Source organism: Melospiza melodia, chromosome 29, assembly GCF_035770615.1.
Source record: "Melospiza melodia melodia isolate bMelMel2 chromosome 29, bMelMel2.pri, whole genome shotgun sequence".
Lineage (NCBI taxonomy): Eukaryota > Metazoa > Chordata > Aves > Passeriformes > Passerellidae > Melospiza > Melospiza melodia.
In genome coordinates this window covers 4,858,248-4,882,613 of record NC_086222.1, presented here as the reverse complement: position 1 = coordinate 4,882,613, position 24,366 = coordinate 4,858,248, and the positions used below count along the sequence as shown (strand labels likewise).

General features: G+C 49.7%; 2 protein-coding genes across 10 annotated transcripts in view; one reads left to right on the top strand and one right to left on the bottom strand.

Annotated features, from left to right (window-relative positions):
• LOC134430666 (protein CEPU-1) overlaps nucleotides 1-2,229 on the top strand; it is a 394,229-nt gene extending 392,000 nt beyond the window's left edge. For all 4 annotated transcript variants that reach the window (XM_063178488.1, XM_063178490.1, XM_063178489.1 and 1 more), the window contains one exon: nucleotides 727-2,229. In XM_063178488.1, coding sequence (XP_063034558.1) covers nucleotides 727-827 — 101 coding nt within the window. In that variant the 3' untranslated portion in view covers nucleotides 828-2,229. The remainder of the gene's footprint in view (nucleotides 1-726) is intronic.
• A 3,072-nt stretch (nucleotides 2,230-5,301) lies between these two features.
• The window catches only part of OPCML (opioid binding protein/cell adhesion molecule like), a 310,187-nt gene continuing 291,122 nt past the window's right edge, over nucleotides 5,302-24,366 (bottom strand). For 4 of the 6 annotated variants that reach the window (XM_063178494.1, XM_063178493.1, XM_063178491.1 and 1 more), the window contains 5 exons: nucleotides 20,098-20,223; nucleotides 19,684-19,830; nucleotides 19,483-19,603; nucleotides 18,491-18,642; nucleotides 5,302-8,188 (listed from right to left, as the gene is read on the bottom strand). In XM_063178494.1, coding sequence (XP_063034564.1) covers nucleotides 8,088-8,188; nucleotides 18,491-18,642; nucleotides 19,483-19,603; nucleotides 19,684-19,830; nucleotides 20,098-20,223 — 647 coding nt within the window. In that variant the 3' untranslated portion in view covers nucleotides 5,302-8,087. The remainder of the gene's footprint in view (nucleotides 8,189-18,490; nucleotides 18,643-19,482; nucleotides 19,604-19,683; nucleotides 19,831-20,097; nucleotides 20,224-24,366) is intronic. The other 2 variants (XM_063178495.1, XM_063178492.1) reach the window with 1 other exon arrangement.

Here is a 24,366-nt window from a genome sequence, read left to right as displayed (position 1 = left end):
CTGGGCCAACTATTTTGTGAAAAGATGGGTGTTTTGGTGAAAGCCATTGTCCAAGACACCCTCCACATCCTTTCCCACAGTGAGCTTTGAACTCATTGCTTCTTGTGGTCCCCATAGATGGGTGGGCTTGGCTCTTCTTGACCCTCCTCATCCCATCTCCTTGAGGTGGTCTGGGCCCATACTGAGCCCCAGAGAGACTCTGAAGAGGTGCAAAACACCAAGTCCTCAATGTAACGCTGCTGCTGGTGTCTCTGCAGGGTGGGCAGGTGGTTACTGTCCCTCCCAAGGGACACTGGAGGGCAACAGGGTGACCGCCCTGGGGTGGGCGGAATGTGCTGGGCAGTAACTGTCATCTCCCCTACAAGTGTGGCTGTAAAACTGAGACCAGTTTGGAGGAGGTGAAGGGAGCTGAGGGAGGTCAGATGGTGGTGATGCACAGGAAGCAGGCTTGGGAGGGGAACTTCAGACTGAAAAGGGACCGCAGAGGCTCTTGTCCCAAAAATCAGCATTTGTGAGGACAGGGATGGCTGTTCCCATGTTCCTGAGACAGCACAGATGGAAGGGGACACCCAGAGACCTCTCAGAGCAACCCCACCACGTGCAACACCACCAGGGGCCCCAAATAGCGTGATCTTTTTTTTTTATCGTTTCAATCTTTATTTCACGGTTTCTGCTATTTGTTGACTTCATGACCAACCACACGGGCATTCCTGTCCCTTCCCACAGGCCCCGGAGCAGTGCACGACGGGAACAACGGCGCGTGGCGGCGAAGCGGCTGCGCGTGGCTGCTGCTCCTCCCGCTCGCCCACCTCGCCCGCCAGTTTTGACCCGAGAGCCGGCCCGCGGAGTAGCGGCAGCGACGACCACGGCCAGCGAGCGCAAGCAGAAAGGAGAGGGAGAAAAGAAGAAGAAGAAGAAGAAGAAGAAGAAGAAGTGTTCACCGTTTCCGAAAATAATCATAAGAATTGAGAGAGTATCCGGCCAGGCCACCTGGGGGAGGGGGAGAGAGGAAAAACACGCAAAAAAAAAAAAAAAAAAAAAACACAACGGGAATTTGGAATGGAGAGAAAAGGGAAAAAATTAATAATCCAAGGCTTCCTGCTGAAGATGCAATGCGACTGAGTCTTTTTTTTTTCCACCCTATTTTATTTTTTTTGTCCCCTACCACTTTTTCCCCCCGTTTTCGTTGTTCTCTGCCACGGGCCAGCGTGGAGGATGGATGGGGCCATTGGAGTGTGGCACTTGTCCCCTGCCCTGTCCTCTTCACTGCCGCCACCCGCCTGCTCCCTCCCGTGGGACTCTCCATCCAGACACACGGGTTTTCTCCTTTGCCAAGATTTCCCCGTCTTCTCATGGACTGTGCCGCCATTTGTGTTTCTGAATATATATACATATATATATATCTCCATGTATACATATATATATGTATAGATATATAGATCTTCAACAGTTACCACACCACCACGAAAGGAAAGGGAGGAAGGAGACCGGCGTCGAGCCACGCTTTCATCATACCATCCACGGACATCGTGAATGATAAGGGATTCTGAGTCATGGTTAATTTTATTAATTGTATTTTCTGATACGAGCCTAGAACTCTTAGTTCCTAAAAAACAGAAATGCAAAAAAAAGAGGGGGAAAAAAAGAAAAAAAAAAGAGGAAAAAAAACAATCCAGGAGAAGGGGAGCAAGCGGAGAGAAGTTTGTTTGCCGAGGAGACGACCAGCCAAGGAGGTTTGTGAGCCCGGCGAGGAGGATGAGGAGGAGTCCTGTGCTGAAACACCCCCGAAACCGGCCCAAAAGCGGTCGTCTGGACAGTTCCTGCTGAGGGCACAGATGATACTCGCCGCGCGTTGAGGTGGAGGGAGATACTGAATCTTTTTATGGGATATATATATACAGTATATATAAATATACATATATATATATATATAATTTTCTTTTTTGTTAGAGTTCTAGCCACAGTTCCCAGCAGGGTCCTTCCGCTGCCATTACTGCATGCTGTATATGGAGTTAGGTGTGTATCAGTTCTCAACGAGACGAGCGTCTCAGTCACACATCCCTGAACCCCCTCGCCTTTCCACCCTCGGGTCACTGGGGACAAAGGGTCACAGGGGACCAGGGCCCCTCTCTGTTGCTTTTTGCCGCGTGGCCCCGGCCTTTTCGCGGTGGAATAAAGCGAGCTGAGGGACAGAGGGAGATCTATATAGCTCAGTTTTATATATTTTTATATATATATATATATATATGTGTATGTATATGTGTGTGTGTGCGTGTGTGTGTGTGTGTATATGTATATATATATATATATAAAAAAAAACAAAAACAACACAAAATAAATGAGAAAAAGAAGACGAAGCAACCGGCCCCTGCCGAGGCGCAGGACCTGTTGCCTCGCCGTCCATTTCAGTGGGGGTTTCTCCTGCAATTGGTTTTCCTCCTTCAATTTCCTTTCCTTCCCTGCGGCCGGCGGCGGGGGGCACACGGGGGGCCCGGGCGCGGGCAGGCAGGCGGCGAGGGGGCTCTCTCTGCCTATCCATTAAAACGATTGTTCCATGTGGCCGCTCCGTCTGCTTGTGGTGCTCATTGCCGCGGGGGCCAGGGCCACTCCGCGTTCTCCCCTTGCGCCACCAGGAATGGGGAGGGATGTGGGGAGGAGTGCTGGAGGGAGGGGTGGCAGATGGGAGCACCAAGTCATCACAATGGGGCAGGAGAGCATTGGAAAGATGGCCCCTGGACCTCACTGATGAGCCCAGCAGGAATGCTGTCCCAGGTAAGGCTTGGGTGAGTAGATGGAGGCAGTGTGGGGCACAGCTGTGCCAAATTTCCCAGCTCAGGACCCCACTCAGTGCCCCTAAGCTCAGGTGTGGCTCTCTAGCCCAGCTGCAAAGCATTGCTGGGGATGCTTGTGGAGCAGCTGAAGTGAATCCTGCGTGGGAAGGAGGGACAGAGTGATGTGAGGTGGGTGCAGGGAACAAGGTCCCTCATGCAGTGCTCCATACAGGCAAAGCACGGCAGGATTGTTTGGGTGTAGGTGCGTTTTGCTGTCCATGGAGCCTTGTCTTGGTCAGTGTCTTGGTTTTTGGTGATGCTGGAAGGTTGCTCAGTGAGTTTGGTCCTCATCCTCAACTGTTGCCTCCAGGGTGCTGGTTTCTTCAGGTCACCTGACACATGTGCAGGATCAGAAGTTGGGTGCTGTTGATGGTGTGACAGTTTTGTGTGAGCTTTTTTATTTTTTGACCCTATGATGTAACCCAAGAAATGAGCATGGAGAAGGAGGATGGGAAGATGTTGCTTTGAGGTGTGACATGCAATGTCCAGGTGCTACTGGGTAAGGGAAGAACCATGCTCAGGCTTTGTGGCATATCCCAAGGAAGGGACAGGGTACTGAGAGTGTGGGGACAGGACAGCTGGGCACAGGCAGCAGGCTCAGGATGGTAGAGATGATGGTGTTGGGTCTTTATGCAGCTCCTGCAACTCCCAGGTTGGACCAGCCAGCCACAGTAGAGCAAACCTGGTAGGAGGGGCAATGCCCAGATGCTTGGGGGTAATGGGGAGGGATCCAGGGATAGGTATGGAGGTAAGAGGGCTCTCTCCCTCACCTCCTCTCTGTAATTGTAACTTTCTTTGGTGTTCTAGGTGAGAGATCAAGGAATGCCAAAGTAGCAGACAAAGAGGAAGTTAAAGAGAGAGAGGCGGCTCGATGGATGCATTTATGTAATAATTTATTGACATAGATAAGGGTGTCTCTTGGTGCTGGGAAGGGATGGCGGTCATGATCTGACATATGCCTTCCCTCCCCCTGGATGTAGCAGCTGAGGTCCATGTCCTTAGGCACAGGTTGGGCATTGCTGAAGGCCATGGAGAAACATCCCTCTCAAGCCAGGAAAGGGAGATGGAGGATATCACATGGGCAGACAGGGGCTGCATCGCCTCCCCGTGCTCTGTGCTGGGGGCAATGCAGACGAGGCATCAGGATGTGCCATGAGCAGGAGCATTTGGGCATCTGCAGGTATTCACTCCAGTGAAGGCAGGTCCAGCACTGGGCGTCAGGCAGAACTGGCATGGGAAGATGGGAAGCATTAGGGAAGCTGTGATTGTGGTGGGATACCCAGATGACACATGCAAGGGGTGAGTGTTGCTTTGTGACCTGTAGTTACATCAAATCAGTCCTGGCTCCCTGATGGGGTGGGGTTTTTGGAAGAGGCTCAAAGCAGAATCTCCCATGGAGGTCATTAGTGCTTGATTCACTGCAGGTGACATTGAGGAAAGTGGGCAAGGTGACACATCCCTCCCAGATCCCTTCCCTCAGGAGGTTGTTGAGTTTTGGGAAGTACATACCTGTCTGCTGGGGTCACTTGAGGGAGACAGCAGAGGTGTTCCTGATGTGCAAGGTCACAGCAGCTCATAGCAGTGCTGGGATGGAGCTTTTTGCTTGCTGTGGTGTTCAGGGAAAAACTCTTGGGACTGGGCTTTTCATTCCCACGTTGGGGAAGACGAAGGGAGGTCTCAAAGTGAGCAAGACTCTGATGGGTCTGCCACAGTTCCACTACCCCCAGTCTCCTGGCAGCAGGTCTCACACTAGAAGAGCTTGTTGAATGTTTTCTCCTGGTTGATGGTGTGGAAAGGCAAGGCATCCCCTGGGAGTGGTGGGCACAGCCTGCTGAGAATACAGCCCCGTCAGGGAGATGCTGAGGGTTGCAAGTCTTCTGCTCCTGGTCCTCAAAGTTTTTGTCCTTTGACAAAGATGTTTGGTCTGTGTCACACACTGCCAGATCACAACAGGAGCAAACCTTAGGAGTGCATTGTCTGCGGAGGCATCCCTTCACGGGGGCAGGTTTAGTTGTCAGAGTGAGCGTTGTTGCAAGATGATGGAGGAGATGCTGGGGATGTCTCGGTCACGGAAAAGAGGCCCCCAGTCATGCTGCTTCCATGGAATGTGGGTGAGCGATGAGAACTCAGACAGTCCTTACCCTGCAGGGCCTCCATCAACAGGTGTGTGCTCATCACTCATCAGCAGACAGAGGTGGGCAGGAGCTGAGACTCACTGGTGGATTCCCAGGGGAGATGCATGGATGGGGTGCAGGGTGGCCCAAACAGCAGCAGGCCCCCAGCTGCGGGGCTTCAAGCATCACTGTCACAGGGGACGATCAAAAGAGGGTCCAGCCAAGTGCTGGGCTGGGACCCTAGGAGTGGCAGAGGTCCCAGGCACTCAGGAGCCCTCCCAGCTCAGCTCAGCAGGTGCCCAGCACTGCATCCCTTCCCTGGGCTGCGTGGGACCCGTGAAGCAAAGCCCCGAAGGTACAAAGTTCGTCAAACTTTATTGATACACTGCACAATCACAACCATCTCTTATTCTTGCCGAATTAGAAAAGGTTACAACTACAATGTAACATGCACAAATCTCAGGTAGTATAGCCACCCTTGGAATACAATGATCGACAGAAACTCAAGACCGGCCATCACGGCCGTCAGCAGGACCGACCCAAGAGCCACACTGCCCCCGCCCTGGGCACCCAGCCACCCCCTGGGCATCCAAACATGGGGAGCAGTGGTCACAAATGGGTCTGGCACCCGGCAGAGCTGCGGCGGGGCCGGTCTCAGACAGCCAACACGTTCCTCACAATGGCACGTTACATGGCACAAGAAAGTCGAATGCCATCCCGGCAGGGTACAGGGGAGCCCACCCGAGCCAGGGACAAGGATGGGATGGGGGCAGCCCTGGCACCAGGCCCGCCAGCCTCAGTGTGCGTCATGGCATCTCGTCGCCACCACTCTCCGATTCGCCGTGGCCTCTTGCCCTGTGACTCTGCAGCGTTTCTGCTGTGGGGACAGAGGAATTTGGGGCTGACCAAGGAAAGGGCATGGGGTGGCAGCGGGGTGCGGTTGTGGGGCAGTGAGGACCAGTAAAGGCATCAGGGCAAGGTGTCTCCTGCACCCACGGTATTTTGGAGCCGGCATGTGGGGAAGGATGTGCATGGTGCTGTGCTGGCTGAAGACAGTGCCATCCCCACGTGAAAAACATGCCCGGGGCTGTGGGACAGGACCCAGATCGCTGACAGTGCCACCTCTCTTGGATGCCAACGGAGAAGCAGAGCAGCACCGCAGGGACCGCAGGACGCGGACTCACCCAGTCAACACCAGATCCCCGTCCACCAGGTAAGCCAGAGCCTCAGGCCAGCACTGGGGAAATCCCTGCCCTGCTTTTTGTCAATCAGCCATGGTACATGTTGAACATCCAGGATGGGTGGGCAGGAGCATCCACTGAGATTTTGTAGCAGGTCCTGGGCAGCCCATTGAGAACAGGGATGAGGAGGGGCACAGCTGCATACAGGACACTGTGGTGGCCCATCATGGCCTCTGGCTCAGGGTGGTTTTTCCATCTTGTGTGCCGAGGGCTGGCACCCCAGCTTCCTTGCAGCCACAGAAAGCAGGTTTGGGCAGCAGCGGAGTTTGCAGGGGGGAGACAGCGTGTGCGTGGCTGTTGTTCTTAAGTCATGTCACTTATGGAGGGAGAAGGACGGGACAAGGCACGGGGAGGTGCTGGGTCAGGACAGGGAACACTCTGTGTGCTTGCTCAGTGCCTTGCTGTGGTCGAGTCTCCCTGTCAGAGCAATAGGGTGCAGTGCCAGGCGTGACTTTTCAGGAGCAGGATGGGAGCATCTGTCCCCACACTGTGGCACCAATGCATTCCTGGGTGGCCATAGAGTGACAAGAAGGCTCAGGGCTGCCACAATATACCAGGCAAGGGGGTCCATGGTGCACGAGGCTATCAGGAGCACAATTCCTATGTGGGGAGATGACATGGCCACCGCCACCACGGGTGGCAGCTCCCAGGGTGACTAAAAGAAGCAGAGAGGGCAGAGTCTGGGTGTGTCTATTTTGGTGTCACAGGCAGGTTCCAGCAGGGAGCATTGGAGCCATCCTTGTCCCTGCTGTGCCAGCACAGCAAATTGACAGAGCCCAGGCCTCCTCCACAGGGTCAGACACATCAGACTTTCCTCAGGCAGGGACACGTGATGGGCATGAGACAAGGCAGAGTGAGGACATTGCAGCTCAGGGCCCCACAAGGGGCAGAGATACAGACGGTCATGAACGTCAGAGCTGTAGCAAAAGGGCCTTGTCAGCTGGTGTTTCGATCTGTTGTTCAGTGCCTCTGCCCCACGCTGGTGGTGCTGTGCTTTTGATGTGCAGGTTGGAAAGTGCTTGGAAAACAAGCCCAGAGAAACCTCCCTAAAAAGTGCTGGCAGAGCATCAAGGTGAGAGCCATGGGGCAGCCCCTGCCATCAGGGGGGCAGCAGCAGAGTGGGCAGGGATCTGGAGCAAGGAGTGAGGGCCTGGCTGTCCGATGCAGCAAGAAGGCTTTAGTCTCTGGGAGGGCTGGTGGCAGTCCCCAGGGCTCACATTCCTGGGAGAGCAGCCTTGTGTCCTCAGGAAGGTGAGGGGGTTTTAGTGGGAAGCACAGGGGTACGATGTCAGCTGGAATAAAGAGTAGTGGGAAGTGTGTTACCCTCGAAGGACAACTGGTTGTGTTGGGTCACCCTCTCCCAAGGGGCCAGAGAGCATCCTGTCAGGAGCAGAGGCAGGTGATGGGGGGCTGGCTGGCGACATCGGGGTGCTTAGGGAGGAGCTTTGGCGACAAGAACTGACATTCAGGACCGAGAGGGCTGAAGGCAGAGCCAGGAGGCTTCAACCTTGGGGTCTTTTTGGGCATAGGCGGCTTAGTGAGATGACGAGACGGACATCCCGGTGAAGGCTCAGGGCAGCACCCGCCCCAACGGCTCCGTGCCCCCGGCGTTGGAGATGAGGCAGCCACGGGGAGCAACGTCCGTGCCGGGCCACATCCCCGGGGCGACGGTGGCGGGTGACAGTCTGGTGGCACGTGGTGGGGTCTGTACAGCGTAACCGGCGGCGAGGACGAGCCCGGCACGTGGGAGACGGGGCCATCCTCGGACGCTCGGCACCGCCGCCCGTCCTCCGGTGCATCCATCGCCCGTCCGGTGGAGAGGAGTCCCCGGGCGGCGCGGCGGCCGAGCCCGCGGCGGGGGAGAGGTGCGGCGAGGCCTCCCGGGACCCTCCGCTCCCTTATCAAAAGTCGAGAAGGAGGCGAGCGAGGAGGGTGGCCCAGAGGCAGAGGCCGGCAGCCACCCGGGACGCTGCGTTGCCGCCATCGTGCACTGCTCCAGGCCCTGCGTGGAGGAGAAAGGAGAAAGAGAAAGGAGAGCGTTAGGGACAGCGCTGGGATGATGCGACAGCGCTGAGTGTATAAGCGTTAGGCTGTAGTCCTTTTTACAGAGGTTCAATTCCTCTTCTTATCAGCTCTCTAGTGAAGTTGCAAGCTCATTGATGTGCATTAGTTATGTACCGGAACCTTAGGCAGAGGCCTGCTGGTTACGGTTAGCTGTTAACTATAGTATCATGGGATCAAAGCCCATCTGTCTAGTAAATTGGAAGCTCCTAGCTTAATTAAAGCACCTGAGTTGCATTTAGGGGATGCAGGGTAACCCACCTCCCCATTGTCCCTGCAGTTCCCACCCCTAAGCTGACCACGGTGTTGTGTTCCCCCTTGGAGGGGTGGTAGATTAGTCCATCATTTGGAGAGCATTGCCAGTGCTGAGGAGGAGGTGACGAGGTTTGCAAAGAGCTTGAGGAACATTTAAGGCAGGCACAGTCTTTGTATGAGGAGGAGGAGGAGGACGCTCTGGGCAGGTGTCAGTCCAGCCCCACCATGTTTGAAGTTGCCCTCCTTGGGGAGTGCTGATGCAGACAATCATGTGAGAGCCACCAGAACCAGAGGCCTCGGTGCTCTGGAGTGGCACAGCTCATGACTGGTAACAAAAGATCATTGGCTTTGTCCAGATGTGGACTCTCAGGTATGCAGGAGCATTTTGGGGTCGCTGGGGGGTTCTTGGCAGGCAGGTCAGGCAGGGAGGAGGCTGGTCATCTGATTACACCACTGGAGTGGAGATTTGCAGGTTGTTTTGTTTGTTTGGTTGGTTGGTTTTTGTTTAGGCTCTTATTTGAGCTGCAGGGCACACAGGGGGCCAGTCAGGATGGGATGAGACAGTGAGGGAAGCAGAGGCAGCCACTACACACTCTGCCACAGGGCCATGGGTCTGTTTGCACTCCCCATGGCCATGGAGAGGCATTTGAGGAAGCCGCAGGTCTGAGTTCCAGTACTGGCATTCTGAAAGGGAAGAAATAGAAAAATAAGTGCTCGGCTGTCTTAGCATCAAAACTCAGGGCATGGATGAAGTGTGAAGTTAATGGGATTCTTATGCATTTTGTAAATACACTCTCAGGCCTGCAGTCACATGGAATGGGTTCATCTTAAAATCTCAGAATGGTTTGGGTCAGAAGGGATCTTAAAAACCATCTTGTCCCACCCCCTGCCATGGGCCAGGAACCCTTCCATTATCTCAGGTTGCTTCAAGCCCTGTCCAGCCTGGCTTTGGACACTTCCAGGGATGGAGCAGCCCCAGCTTATCTGGGCAACCTGTGCCAGGGCCTCACCACTCTCAAATTGAAGAATTTTTTTCCCAGTATCTAATCTAAACTCATTCTCTTTCAGTTTAAATCCATTCCCCCTTGTCCATGCCCTTATCAAAAGTGCTTCCCCAGCTCTCCTGTAGCCCCTTCCAACCCAAATCATTCTGTGATTCTATGAAATCATATCCAGTTACAATAATTTCCTCAGGATGGTGTTATTCCTTGTCTTTTTATCTACTGATTTTTTGTGAGCATTTATCTTAATTCAGGAAGAGGCAAAGGAGAGTCTGAGATGTTAAATCCAAGCACTGCCAGAAGGTGAAGGAAATGATGGGAAGATTGAGTGATGAGCAAGAAGCTGTGTCATGCCCATGCTCAAACAAAATTGATTATAAGAGCACACGATCATCCAGGAGGGGTAAAACTATGCCATAATCAGACATTTCCTTGCTGAACAGACCTTGTGATATGACAAGTGGAAACCCACATTTGTTAGGGGCAGGTAGACCCTTTGCAGGTAGAATAGAAAGGGATTCTTATCTCGGTTTTCTCAGACCTGTCACTGCTCCTTCTTCTTTGGTTTTCACCCCTCAAACCAATGGCAGCAGCTCAGCACATGATCCAAAATCATAAAAATAGTGAACATTTCTGCAGATTTAATACTAAATACTCGTTAGCCTTAAACCTTTATGTATTTACACCTGCCCAAACACTGCTAAATTGGTGCTTTTCTCTAGTATCTATAGATGTGGATTTTAATGTGTGACTAATTCTTATCACTATTTTCTAGTTCACAGTTCTGCACTGGTTATTGGCTTTGATTTAATGACACTTTCAGAAATTTCATAATCTATCCTAAAGCAATTGCATTGTGGTTGAGTTGGAGAGCTCCCAAATAGATAAGTCACCTAATACAGGGAGGAAATAAAACTAAAAATGCTGGGTCATTACTAGGAAAAAAAAAAAAGAAAACAAACATTTTCTCTTCAATTTATTCTTTACTGTGGAAGAATGTATTCTGGTATCAGACAGCTTGGCCTTGTAAAGATTGTAAAGATACTCTACAGAAGAGACAAGAATAAAGATACAGAGACAAAATACAGTAGTAATTAGATACAATCACAAAATCAGGGCAGATGGCACATTTCATCACAGGCTGCCTGTGACTCCTGTGTTCTCTGAACTGTCACTCTCTATGGGAAAGGGACAGCTCCCACTAGGACAGGCAGAGAATTCAGCTGAGGCTCCTAGCCATGCCATCCCAGCAAATATTTTGGCTCTGTTTGCTCAAACCCCAGTGCCTGGGCATTGAGGTGTGAGTGCACCTGGACTCTGGCTGCCCCTACTCAGCTTATTTATTATTGCAGTCATTTATTATTGCTTGCTTTTAGTTTTCTTCATCTTGATTTATTTTTTATCTACTTTTCTGGCTATTTTCTTCCTTTCCTGGCTATTTCCTTCCTTCTCCTTGAGGCAACCTTAGATTTTTTTGAGATCTTGATTTGAGTAGGGATGGCAAGGTTGGGATTTTGTTTCTCTCCTAAGATCTTGAATGCAAAGGTCAGAAGGAATCAGTGGGTCTGTGGTGAATGGATTTTCTTAGCCTGTCTTGGAGGCTCTCTCAACTCCAGTGTGAGCCATGGGAATAGCACAAATGCTTACAGAGCTAAGCAGTGCCTTCACATGCACCAAAAAATAGATTTTACTTTCTTTTGCTGCCTTCTTTCTGTGCAGGACAGAATTCTCATGCCTTCCACTTCACTTCTCCCAGTTTTTTGCAACATCCACCCTTCTCCAGGTGAGAAACAGGTGCATGGAGATGAAGGATTTAGAATGTGTCTCTTGCTGCTTTTCATTTTCAGGACTCGGGAGAAACAGGAAGGGAACATGTCCACACTCAGGGTGCTGCTGGAGCTTCTCTTTCCTAGAGGGCTCAGGAAAAGACAACAGTTCCTCTCTGCTTCTCATGGTCTGCAACAGCAGCTAATGGGGGAAAGCCTGATCAATTCTTCATGTCTGAGGACAGCAATAACTGAAGGAAATCTGGGGGAAGCCTGTCCATAACCCATGTCTGAGAGCAGAGGCACCTGGAGTAAGTCTTGGCAACCTCCCCAGGATGACATTTTTCCTGATATTTTCCCTCAGGTAACTCCATGGTCCATCAAGGCCTGTCCCTGCTCGTTGAAGGGGGGGGTTGCACTAAATGACCTTTAAAAGGTCCCTTCCAACTCAAATTTTGATTCTAAGAAGGCTCCAACAGGGATGTTCACCCCTGTGACTGAACAGACACCCAGCACGGAGCAAGGAGCAAAAAGTGGTGGCTTCTTGCACCCAAAAAAGGAGACACAAGCTGAGCAAGATCTAAGGCTTGCCACAAACACAGACCCTGGAACTCTATGGTAATGGGAGCAGTGATGGTAGGTAAGCATTTTATAGGACTATAGTATAACATATAGATTATATATTATTATATATAATATTTATGCTATATATTATACTATAGGACTATAGTATAATATATAGCATTTTATAGCATTATAGTATAATATATAGATTATTTACAGCGTCTAATAGCAAAGTTGGCAATTGGCATTTCATGGAATAGTTAAGAGAAAACACAAAGTAAGTACCAAGCACAGGAAGACAACTGTGAAATATAGGGACCAAGTGGAAATAAAAGTGTGAAAAAGAAAAAAAAAATACGTGCATAAGAGGCAAAGATAATAGGTGAAGGCAAACAGCAATAACAGGGAATGTGCTGCAAAAAAATTCTACAAAACAAAACATCTCAGTGAAGAAGAAGAAGGAGTTGTCCCTCATCCCTTCAGAGGAAGATGGAAGAGAACACTGATAAATACTGAGGAAAGAGAAGATATCCCACTTCAGCTCTGGCTTAATTCACCAAGACATGAAGGGAGCTTTTGCCCCTCACCTCCCAAGCTGCCCAAACCCCAGTGCCATGGCACAACCTCTGCCCCCCCCATGAAACTGCTCCTATTTGAGATTCTAATTTACAGCTAATTTAGGCCAAGTTCATTAAAGACTAATTATTTACCTGTGTGTGGATGATGATTAAAGCTTAACCCTGGGTGATGTGCCATGTTAATGATTGTCTAATAAAGCCTGGTTTAAGGTTTTAAGCTGTGTTGGTGTCTTTGAAATATCTCAGCAGATCTGCAGCTGCACAAGGTAAAGAATGGTATGGACAGAGGGACACAGAGATCCAGGGGTACCAGCCAAAAGAGATGGAGCTAGAGAGCTTCACTCTGCTCCAGACCCTCAGGATCTACATCTTCTCCCAGAAAAACTGAATGCAGGAGGATCTTATGTGCAAACAGGCCAAGAGGGGCAGGTGCTCACAGGACATGGGTGCGATGGAATTTGGAGGCACAGCTGGGGCCAGGGGCCAAAGGGAAGGGCCAGGGAGCCTGGCATGAGCAACTCATGGTGCCTAGAGAACTCAAAGTCACCAGGGTGAGGGTGGGACTGACACAACACTGGCACCATGGGGGCCAGGCATGACACAGCAACAGCACACGGGGGTTCCTTGGTGTGAAATGGAACAGAAGGAGTTGTGACAGGGACACAAAGTCAGGTCGAAGCTCTGCTGTCACTGCTGGAGTTGGTGACCTCAAATACTGGAACAAGAAAAATGGCTGAACTCAGCAAAGCCCAGCATGGTCCCCAGAGATGGAACATGACCTCAAATAATGCCATGCTGATTGGCTGACCTCAAGTAACCCAAATGACCTAAAGTAACCCCAAAGTGCTCTGTAGAGAGTAAGTTTGACCTCCAGTAACCCCAATGACCTATAGTAACCCCAAACAGTAACTGGATGACCTCAAGCAACCCCACAATGATCTCAAGTAACCCCCACAATGACCTCAAGTAACATTAAAGTTCTCAGCGCAGAACAAGTTTGACCTCTAGTAAACCCAATGGCCTAAAGTAACCCCAAATATCACCTGGTTGACCTCAAGTAACCCCACAATGACCTCAAGTAACCTCAAATTGCTCTGGACAGAGCAAGTTTGACCTCAGGTAACCCCAAATACAAACTAGGTGACCTCAAGTAACCCCCCAATGACCTATAGTAACCCCAATGACCTATAGTAACCCCAAATATTAACTGGTTGACCTCAAATAATGACCTCAAGTAACCCCAAAGTGCTTTGCACAGAACAAATTTGACCTCTAGTAACCCCAATGACCTTTAGTAACCCCAGCGACCTCTAGTAACCCCAAATATTAACTGGCTGATCTCAAGTAACCTCAAAGTGCTCTGCCCACAACAAGTTTGACCTCAGTTATCCTCAATAATCTACAGTAACACCAAATGTTAGTTGATTGAGCCAAAGTAACCCGATGATCTAAAGTACCCATAAAGTCCCCTACAGAAAGTGAGTCTGTCCCAGGTAGCTCCAAATCCCAATTAGTTGACCAAATAACCCAAATTAACCCCATGAGTTAGCCCTTTCCAGCTCTCCTGGAGCTCCTTTAGGCACTGGATAGGACTCAAGTCTCCCCAGAGCCATCTCTCCTCCAGGTGAACACTCCCAGCTCTCCCAGCCTAGCTCCAGGGAAGAGTTGCCATTTCCTGAGGGGTGTTTGGAGCAGAAGATGCTGAGGGGATGGATGGCTCAGCCCAGGGTCATGAGGAACCAGCACAGCCAGCCCCAGCACCAGGCACCTGATGGACATCTGCCCTGATCCCACCCAGAACATCCACACAGCATAATCCACTCAATTAACAGGAAAAAAATTATTTTATTGTTGAGCAGAGAGAATTGAATCATTTGTAACTCCCCACCCAACAGTGTTCTGTCCTCTCCACTGCTTCCAGCCAGGCCGGCCGTGGCACCATGGCACAGCAGTGTGTCACCACCAACCCCTGAGCTGTCCACCAGCACATTCCTGAAGCAAAATGAAGCTGGGGATTGCAATTCCCAGACTCTTTTACAGCATCTATGGAGCTTACATATCTCAGCCTTTTTGTGGGCTATTAATAATGGCAGGTGGCAACTTGAAAAATGATGAAATGAGGTGTGAGCTGCTCCCTTGACCCGAAAAAGCATTGCTGGTGGCAGACACAAAAGAGCAGTTGGACAGATTCACCTGCCCTTCGAAGTTCCTGTAATGCACAACAGTAGATGTGGGGTAATTACTTTCTCTCCTGTACAGAAGACCTGCTTCAGATATTTATACTGCCTGAATACAGCACTGCCTCCTTCTCCTCTCCTTACTAATTTCCACTCCTAATATCTCTTAGTTTTGTCAGATTACTGGTGTTTGTGTGCACAAATAAACACAGAAAATCACTGCAATCACAGGCACTCCACATCAATAGGAAAGCATGGCAAAGATGCTATTTCTTACCTTTTTTTTTGCATATATTTTGCATTGATTCTCTTTTTGCAAAATTCAAATATTTGCAGTGAGGCTTTGGCGCAGGGTGCCCAGAGAAGCTGTGGCTGCCCCTGGATCCCTGGCAGTGCCCAAGACCAGGTTGGACAAGGCTTGGAGCACCCTGGGACAGTGGAAGTTGTCCCTGTCCATGGCAGGGCTGAAACTGGATGAGCTTTAAGGTCCCTTCCAGCCCAAACCATTCGGTAATTCTATGACTTGTGTTTTAAGTGTTTTAAGTCAAGCAGTCTTTAAATATTGAATCACGGCTCTTATTCTTAAAGACATAATTGCTTTCCCTTGCTTTTATGTATTTAGTCTGAAGCTGCTGATTCTTAAGAGAGTGCACAATAAAGCATGAAAAGATTTTATCTCTCCATAGAATAATTGGTTTAAATCACATCTAACACTTGGTATTTTAACTTATTTTCAGTTAACTCACCCAATCATCAATCAAAAAGATTACATACTAGAAATGAGACCCTGAACATTGGAAAAATGCAGATGGCATCTTTTATAAAACAACTACATCTCTCTTTATTCCAATAGCTCTTCAATGGAAAGGGATAATAAAAGGTCCCAGAGCTCCCAGTTTGGAGTGGGGGCTTGGGGGAATTTCCTTTGGTGACTGAGGGACACATTGCACTTTAAAGAGATGTAAAGATCCAGGTTTGGGTGATCTTTTCCCCCCCCATCTCCATATATAAATAGCAAGTACAAAATGCAATGTCCTCATCAAAAAGTGAACCCAGACATGAAATCTTTAAATAAAAGAAATAGCAGATTTCCAACCACTTGTGCTCCTCTCCCCTTTGGCAAAGGCTGGTAGAGACTGTCCAAGAAACACCACGCACATACCCAAATAGAAGCTCTCCACAGAGCCCATCTTTTCCACTCTCCCCTGTGTTTCCAAGAAACTGCAGTTTTGACAGACAAGCTGTTGAATTTCACAACATGTTCACGAAACGAAAAAAGCGCAATCCTTGAAGAGGGATGGAATCCCACCTGCTTAAATTCCTTTTTGAGCTCACTCCATGGCCTGCTTGCTCCTCACTGCTCCAGTGTGCTTCACTCAATACACTCTTGCAAGAAGGGGGGGAAATAGAATATGAATGTTTGCCTTTTTCTCCATTAAAAGTTATGAAATTAAAATAGCTTTAGGTAACCTGAGTGTTCACACAGCAATATCCAAAGGATGTGCCAATATCCTTTCAAAGACAAATTTAGGCTTCAGTGTTGGTGCAGCTAAATACCCACATGAAAAAAAATTGGAACATTTTAAGTTTTAACTTTTCCTTCCTAATGCTTTTTCTTGCTGTCTCACTTGTAAATATTTTCCTAATCTTCCTTTTATAAAACAAGGATTAGAGGAATATTAGCATTCCATTGAACAGACCATTACTAACAGGAGCTGCTACAAGGCAAGGAGAGCCACAGGACTGGGCTCCTTTTTATGGATGATTTTTAATATCCCTGTTTTGCCATCTATGCAATCACCTCTAATGTACTTCACTTCAGCCTGCTGGACGTGTTTGTGGGATTAATTTATTAAAACAAGGTGAAATTTTGTTTTCCCTGCATGTTGGCATCAATTAATAACTGTTGTGAGAGGATTGCTGTGCTGTCACAGGAGGAGTGTGTAAAGAGCAACACTATCTGCTGAGAGAAGGAAAAAGGCCTGAAAACAGATGTTGTCAAATAAAAGATAACCACATAATAGCTTGGAACAAAACCAAAAATTCCTAATCCTGTCCCCTTCTGAGTACAAGGAGTTACCTCCACTGCAACTTTTTCTTTAGTCTGGTTTCAAGTCATGGAAAAAAGATACTTAGGTGATGGTATTTTGTCTCGCATCAGAGAAAGAGACAATGTAAGAGTGCCAGCAGGACAGGGAAACAGAAAAACAAAAGGATATTGGGAGAACTGGATTGGAAACTTAATGTACTTATTTATGTACTAAATATCATAAATACAATATTTACTATATACAGTCATAGAATCATCAAGGTTGGAAGAAACCTTTAAGACCATCAAATCCAACCATCAATTCAGAATTGCCACTTTAACTCCTATACCCCTAAAACATAGATATATACAAAATACCTCATATACATTGTAAGTTATATATTGTATTATGCAAAAACTAATAATGTATACTAGAGATTCTATAATTTATTACTGTGAGTATAATACATAATGAAGAATAATATGCTTATATATAATAATATATGTCAACATGACACTATTATTAAATATATGAATAGCAGTTGCTTTCATATATATATATTTATTATTGAGATATTATTATTATTAATAATATGTACTACATTGTATTTGTATCATCTTGTATTTTATATATAGTCTATTATAGCATACTGCACTATAGTGGATATTGGGAAAATTTCTTCACCAAAAAGGGAGAAGAGAAGAGAAGAGAAGAGAAGAGAAGAGAAGAGAAGAGAAGAGAAGAGAAGAGAAGAGAAGAGAAGAGAAGAGAAGAGAAGAGAAGAGAAGAGAAGAGAAGAGAAGAGAAGAGAAGAGAAGAGAAGAGAAGAGAAGAGAAGAGAAGAGAAGAGAAGAGAAGAGGAGTAGTGGAGACGAAACAGAACGCAGAGTTTGGACCCAAAGAGAAGAAATCAGGCCAGGGCAGAAGAGAACTGGTTAGAATAGAAAGGCCTGGACCACCCCTACCCAAACACAACAGAACAGAGTGGAGCAGAAAACACCTGAAGGAGCCACCCAGCCCCACAACCAAAGGCAAAGATCTGCCCCTCCCACCACCCCAAAACACCAAACACCCCACAGGCTCCCCCCACAGTGTCCACCCATCCAGACTCCAAGCTGGTATGGAAACTCTGCTCCCTCTCAACATCTCCTTGAGCCTGCTACCTGACTTCCATCCTCTCCCTCCTGCTGTGGGAAGGCAGGCTCCTGCTGTCCACCCTTGGGTTGTGACAGCTCTCTCAGCTTGTCAGAATGCCAAAGGGACATGACACAGGTACACACCATCTTCCTCAGTGACAGCTGTCCTTGATGACACCATTCCTCAAACACCTCCCTGCCCTGGCCACCTGAATCACCCAGGCTGATGTCACCCGTCCTGCTTTTGCCAGTACAACGTGATCACTGCTGGCAGTCCTGCCTGTAGCAAACAAGGGAAACCCCACACCATGCACCCAGAGCATGTTCTCACCTGTCCCAGGCTCCCTCCTCACTCCTGTGCTCCAGCAACACCAGGGCTGAGCCGACTGTGGCCAACTGTACTGTACACTCAGTGTTGGGCTGATACAGATCTCGTCCTCTGAGCATCCTCTGGCAGGACCTCACTGCTCGGGGTTTGTGCTGTTTGGCACCTCAATGCACCAGGAACACCAAATACAGCCAGCTCTGCTCCATCACTCCGCCACTGGTCATCTGCCAGCCTCCTTCTCTTCATCCTCCTCATCATGCTCTTCAAACTCCTCTTCATCCTCCTCACCACGCTCTTCAAACTCCTCTTCATCTTCTTTATCCTCCTTCTCTCCAAATGCCTCCTCTTCACTCTCCTTCTCTAATTCCTCCTTGTCACCTCACCTTTCTGCAGAAAACCAGGACCTACCGTAGAGGATGATGCTGGCGTTGGTGTTGCCCAGCTGGTTCGTGGCCACGCACGTGTAGTTGCCGTAGTCCTTCTCCGAGACGTTGAAGAAGGTCAGCGTGGACAGGCGGCCCTTGCTCTCGATCCGCACTCCCTCCAGCCCGTTTGCTAACCTGCAGAGAAACACAAGAGCAGTGCTGGGAGAACGGGGCTGTGGTGGATCTTACCCTTTCCTGGGCTTCGCACCAGCCAACACCGCTATACGTGTTCCCCCACTGGGCTTGCGCATCCCAGTTTTGAAGACAAACTCTCCATTCCACTCTCCATCCCATAACTCAGCCTGACCCCTGTGTCCCACAGCCACCATCCCTGGGAGAAACAGCTCTGGGGTTTCCTCAGCTCTTAGCTGAGCACCCACCAAAACGAGTTGATCCCAGCCTTTTTGTGTCACCACATGTCTCTTCACAGAGAAAAGCAAGGCACAATTCTTCCCAAGAATATTTCTGGGTTTCACGTTCTCTGAACATCAGAGAAATAAAACACAATTCTTATCTCATTTGCTGTGCCTGTGTTGCGCAAAAGCAGAATGCAATATGAAGATTGTTTACCCAGAGTGATGGTGTTTTGTTTCCTTGGCCTATCAGGGCCAAGCATGTGTGTGTGTGTGTCAGGACTGTCGGCTGACAGTCATGAGATGACTACAGTTGTGTGCATTGTTGAGTGCTTGTCAGATTCAGTTTAGATGTAATGTAATATAGTGTAATATAGTATAATAATGTAATAATGTAATATTGAATAATATAGAATAATGTAATATAGAATAATATAGTCTAATAAAGGAATTAATTAGCCTTCTGATAAGACGGAGGAGTCCTCCTCATCATTCCTCCTTTGTCAGGGATCCCTGCAAATACTGCATTTTTCCACATAATGGCCTCAGACACTGTCATCCCCCTCCACCTCCTCACCTTGTCACCCCAAGGCTGTGGCTACCCTCTGCAGCCCCTCCTCACCTGGTGTCCTCCTTGAACCACTGAAACTCCGCCACGGGGACGGCCGAAGCCTCGCACTGCAGGATGCCCTTCTGACCCACCGAGGCGCCCGTGTTCTTGGCGTTGGAGATGTACGGCGGGTCTGCAGAGACATCTTGCTGTGTCACACTGGCCCAAGTGCACCCACCCCCCACCATTCATTCCCCTGTGCCCCGCACTCACAGTTGACAGTAACTTTGACTTTCCGCACGTCCGGGACGGCCACGTCGTTGACGGCGCTGCACTCGTACTCCCCGGACTGCTCCCGTGTGATGCCCGTGATCTCCAGGTATTCATCCTCACTCACAAAGGTCTGCCCTGGGGGATGTACTGAACGTGTGGCACTGTCACCCATGGACACCAACACCAGAAGATTCCCTGTGACCCTATCCTGACACCCCCTGCCCAGGCATCTGGCATCCCCGTCACCCAGGAAGCACTTGACAAGTGCCCTCAGCCCATCCCAGGTCAGCACCTCTGACTGTGAGTCACCTAATGCCACCCTGACCACCTCTATGGGGACAACCATGCATCCCACACAAGCCAGTATGGCCTTTCCTCAGACCCAGGCAGTTCTTCCCCCAAGCAAGGGCTCACCTTTCCCAGAGAGGTGCCGCCACGTGACGGTGGGCTCCGGTCTCCCAAAGGCCAGGCACATGAGGGTCACGCTGCTGCCCTCGTTCACCGTGATGTCTGACGAGATGTTGACAATCTGGGGGGGCACTGCAAGACATAAAGGCCACCAAAGGCACCATCAACACTCCAGCTTGCCAGGCGCAGGTGGGAGGTCCCAGCCATGAGACCTGTCCCATCGTGTGACGCTGTGTCCCCTCTGCTGCCCTGTCCAGTCAGCAATTCCAGGTCTCCAAACCAGTATCTTGGACTGAAGCCAAGCATGGATCTGAGGTGTGGAGGAGTCCACTCACTGCACCAGCCCCCCCATTCCATGGCCGAGACCCCGATAACCAGCTCTCGTTATGGCCTGAGACAAGGCTCATATTTTAGCATATTTATTAAAGCTGTTTAAATTACTGAGCGTCTGCTCCTTCAATACCGGCCAGGGTGATTTATATTACTCTATCCCCAGATACTCCATCTAATAAATAACTTGGCAATCTCCATGCCCATAAATATCCCTGGCCATGGCAAAAAGCAATTAAAGCTCACTTGCCGATGTTGCTTCCTGGCACTCTGGGCTGTCGGACACAATTCCCTAAAGGGTCTGCACCCCAGGGAGTAAATGAGGCCATATTTAACAACCCTCCCCAAATGAAACACCATACCTACAATGCCAGAAAGGATGCCCCGTGCCCCCTCCCCAACATACTGAAAGCCCAGGTCAAGTGGCATTAGATGTCCAACCCTTGCACACCCAGGGCTCTCCCACAGCGCCGGGATTCCAGGATAATCACCTGAAAACCACTGTGGCCAGAACCAGCACTGCCTGCAAGGGAAAGTGGGGCTGTCTGGCTCTCCTTGCACCCCCAGGGAAGCTCTCCTCCCACTCCCAGGGAGATTCTCCCCTCTCCTGGCGTGGGAGAGGCAGCGCAGCAGGATGAGCCACGGCAAAGACGCGGTGCGGTCTCTGCAGCCCTATGGGTTCTGCAAAGCAGTAAATTTCCCAGCAACTTGACACATTAATATAGAAGTACAGTCTGTTATAGCAGAGGGAGATTGTCTGAGTCCTTCAGGGGAAAGCAGCAATCCAAAAATGAAAAGTGTGTGCCGGCAACTGCTGGAAAACGTAGTTAACGCTCGGAGCAGAACCGGCCAACTCCGACAGTGCAGGCACAATGAGCTGCAGGAAGGCTGTAAATGGCCCTTCCTCACTCAGACAAGATAACACTAATCCATATTACCAGCATCCTTGCACCTCTCCCCTCCAGTAACAGCTCCTCAAACTGGTACCAGGAACATCTGAAAACTACAACAACATCCAGGATAAAGGTTCCCACAACTGGGGCATTTTTCATCTGCTCCTGAGCCCTGCAAACCAACCCTCCTCGTGAGCAGTTTTGGTCCGAGATGACATCACCATCATTAGTGGATGCTGAGACCTTGGGATGCCACCCCTGCTCCAGATGGCAGCCTGTCTCTTCCTTGTGTGATTTTGCCTGCAGATGCTGGACTAGAGCAATGATGTGTGATGCATGGCATCAGCAAAATCAGTCATGGTTCTATCCTTGCCCTCCCAGACACCTCCAGCTCAAGGCTGACATCCCTTCCCTTTTCCCTGAGTCCCAAACCACAAGTACAAAATGAGATGCAGAAACTGGTGCTCTGGGCACAGACGTGAGCCTGTCCCCTTCCTGGGCACAGAAACACTTTCCTCCTCTGGACAAAATTACCACTACCCATCACCACTACAGTCCCAGTGCTCCTATTCAGAAAACCCCAAGCCATACAAACCCACGTATCAGCCTGAAAGCCCTTCCCTTAGCAAAGGATGCTGACACAGACATGCCAGCAGGTCTCACAGTGGGGAATTACATTTCCTGAACATCCAGAGGCAAGGGAAGCACGGTCTGCCCTAATCCAATCAGGAATGTCCCTGAGAGCCAGCAGGGACACTCAGTGGAGGGACACCCATGGACAGTGCGGGGACCCCACAGGGCAGCTCAATACCTGTGACTGCGATCGTTGCCTACGAGGTTACCAGGACGTGGAGAAGGACATCAAAGGACCTTGATTACATTTTTATAGATCCCACTGACTGGGCTGTCAAGGATGGTGTCTCAAGGACACGCTGGTTTGCCATGGGAGGAGTGGGTGGAAACTAGGGCCACTTAGGGATGCAGGCAGGGTGAATTTGATGGAAAATATGACATGTGGATAAATCCAGCCCTCAGCCACACTCTGTCCATACCATGAGACAGGGATGACCAAGGCATGGCTGCCCTGACAAGCACATCCCACCAAAGCTGCCTTGTCTCAAGGTGGTGACAGCTTGGGATTGGTGCTGGGTGTGGAGTCTAAAGGCTCTCCCATGCCCCATAGATTTCTCTTGGTCCCCTCACAGGGTCAGGCAGCCCTGCTAATGCCTTGGAGCCCTCCAGCATGACTGTGGGTGCTATTCCTTGTCCTCTACCTGCTGACAGCATCTTTCCCTGAATTACCTTTGTTCTCAATATTTCCCTCCCTCTGCCCTATACAGCTGCAGTGAGAAAAACAGGGCAGAACACCATCTCAATCCCCTTTTATCCACAGTCCTTCCTCACAGAAGTCTACAGCTATAAGCAAATTGAATAAAGAATAAATCCTGAGGAAGCGACGAGCGGCATGGTCTCACCGGAGCAACGAGCGGCGCACAGAGGGTTTCGTCAGCCCTGCGTAGTATTAATCACAGGGAAGTTAATGCATAAGGTTTGGTAAGCCAAAAACTACATTTGCTCTGTAATTTCTTGTTTGTTCGGAAAGCCGGTGAGAGGAATTGAATGTGAAAGCGATGCCACTAAATTCAATAACAATAAGCCTGTGATTTATCTCCATCCTTTACCACTCGAGACCTGCACTGCCTGATGTGCAAATCCACGCTCTCTGTGGGACCTGGGCATGTGCCAGTGTATGCCACCACCTCTGGGGAGTGTGAGGTGCCATCCCTCCCCTCACCTCACAGACTGGGCCCTATGGGGCTGGCCATGGGATCACACCTTGGTGACACCGCCATGTCCTGTGCAATAGTCGGGATATCTGTGGGACTCTCCCCAGTATGTTCCATACCACACGTGCTCTGGACACCAGTGGTGGCTTTGCACTCATTGTCCCATCTGGAGACAAAAGCAACAGGAAAGCTCAGACCTGGAGAGCCACTACCAGCTGTTGGAACTCCGTACATCCCTCCGGGTGTCCAGAGTTGCTGGGGCCCCTGCTGGGGGGCTCAGAGACCTGGCACACAGCCCAGAACACCTGCAGGTTTGATTATGACCTGTGGAGCAAATTACCAGCTTTGTATGAAGACCTGAAAGTCACAGAAGTTTGAATAGTATAATAATAAAATTATCACAGGGTGGAAATGTAGATTTTGGGATTTTTGGAATGGGGGTTTTGGGGACAAGATGGAGGAACTCGGGTGTGTCCAGCCTTTCTTCTTCTTTTTCTTGGTCTCCATCTTCTGCTGTGATGGTGGCGCTTTGAGATTGGTTTAGAGTAGAAGCTCACTGTCTAACATAGGTGATAGGTATTGGAAAGTAATTGTAAACATTGAACATGTAGTTTTTAGTATAAAGACATAACACTCCCTCGGGGGCAGGGAGAATACCTTGGACTGTCTTGCTGAGCTGACCTCCACAGGGCAGGAGAAAATATTTTATAGATAAGATACAATAAACAACCTTGAGACCAAGAAATGAAGAGCCCTAACTCCTTCTTCAACCACCAGGCTGGGAAAAGAGACTTTCAGACTTTTCTCAGGGTCACTCTGAGCAGCGAGAGACCTCAACAACCAGACACCCAAGGGTGAGGAGGGACGGTCCCTGCCCTGACAGACGACTCTTTCCCGCTAAAGCACGCGGGGAGCAAACAGCACCTCGGGAATGGCTGCGTGCTCGGGGGCTGCACATGATGGTGACGCACACGGCCGTGTGCAGGCTGACTCATCCCCGGAGTGCCCATCCCTACCCCAGCCACTCGCCGCCGTGGCCCTGGATTATTTTTAGCTGCCAGATCATTACTGCTGCACGCCTCGGAGGAGCGGAGAGCCTGCATGAGCACAGCGGCTGACACATGCAACTGATGTCCCTCCTCCACATCATTAGCTCCTAATCCATTAAAAGAGATGTCTTCCTACGCTGCTGATAAGGGGAGATGATGGATAACTATGGGTTCTTCAGACTGCCGGGCAACAGCCACTTGTCCACCCCTACCTGG